General features: G+C 58.5%; 1 protein-coding gene across 1 annotated transcript in view; it reads right to left on the bottom strand.

Annotated features, from left to right (window-relative positions):
* EMH_0045180 (uncharacterized protein) overlaps nucleotides 1-369 on the bottom strand; it is a gene marked incomplete at both ends in the record, with an annotated part of 8269 nt that overhangs the window by 898 nt on the left and 7002 nt on the right. Inside the window, 2 exons of the mRNA XM_013496043.1 lie at nucleotide 3; nucleotides 316-369. Of these exons, the coding sequence (XP_013351497.1) occupies nucleotide 3; nucleotides 316-369 (55 nt within the window). The remainder of the gene's footprint in view (nucleotides 1-2; nucleotides 4-315) is intronic.

The following is a 369-nucleotide window of genomic DNA, read 5'->3' as shown; positions in this document are numbered from 1 at the left end:
CCACTGCGAAGGCAATTTGTACCAGCGCAGATAACAGCCTAATTTCATGCTGCTCCTGCTGCTGCTGCTGCTGCTGTTGCTGCTGCTGCTGCTGCTGCTGCTGCAGTTGCTGCTGCTTGTTGAGAAGCAGCGCCGTCAGCTGCAGAGCAAACGACAAGGGGGGTCTGCTGCTGCTGCTGCTACTGCTGCTGTTGCTGTTGCTGCTGCTGCTGCTGCTGCTGCTGCTGGCGGAGAGCAGCAGCGGAGCAGCAGCAGCAAAGTGCTGCAGCAGCAGCAGCTCCAGCAGCCTCTTCTTATCCTCCCTCAGCAGCAAACCTCTCTCGCTGATGACAACAACACCCAAAGCACACAGCGCGTCGCTGCAGAATA

The sequence above is a fragment of the Eimeria mitis genome, genomic scaffold, assembly GCF_000499745.2.
Source record: "Eimeria mitis Houghton genomic scaffold, Emh_scaff1884, whole genome shotgun sequence".
In the NCBI taxonomy this organism is placed as follows: Eukaryota; Apicomplexa; class Conoidasida; order Eucoccidiorida; family Eimeriidae; genus Eimeria; species Eimeria mitis.
Note: the sequence above shows the minus strand (reverse complement) of the source record. Positions and strands in the feature narration are given on the sequence as shown.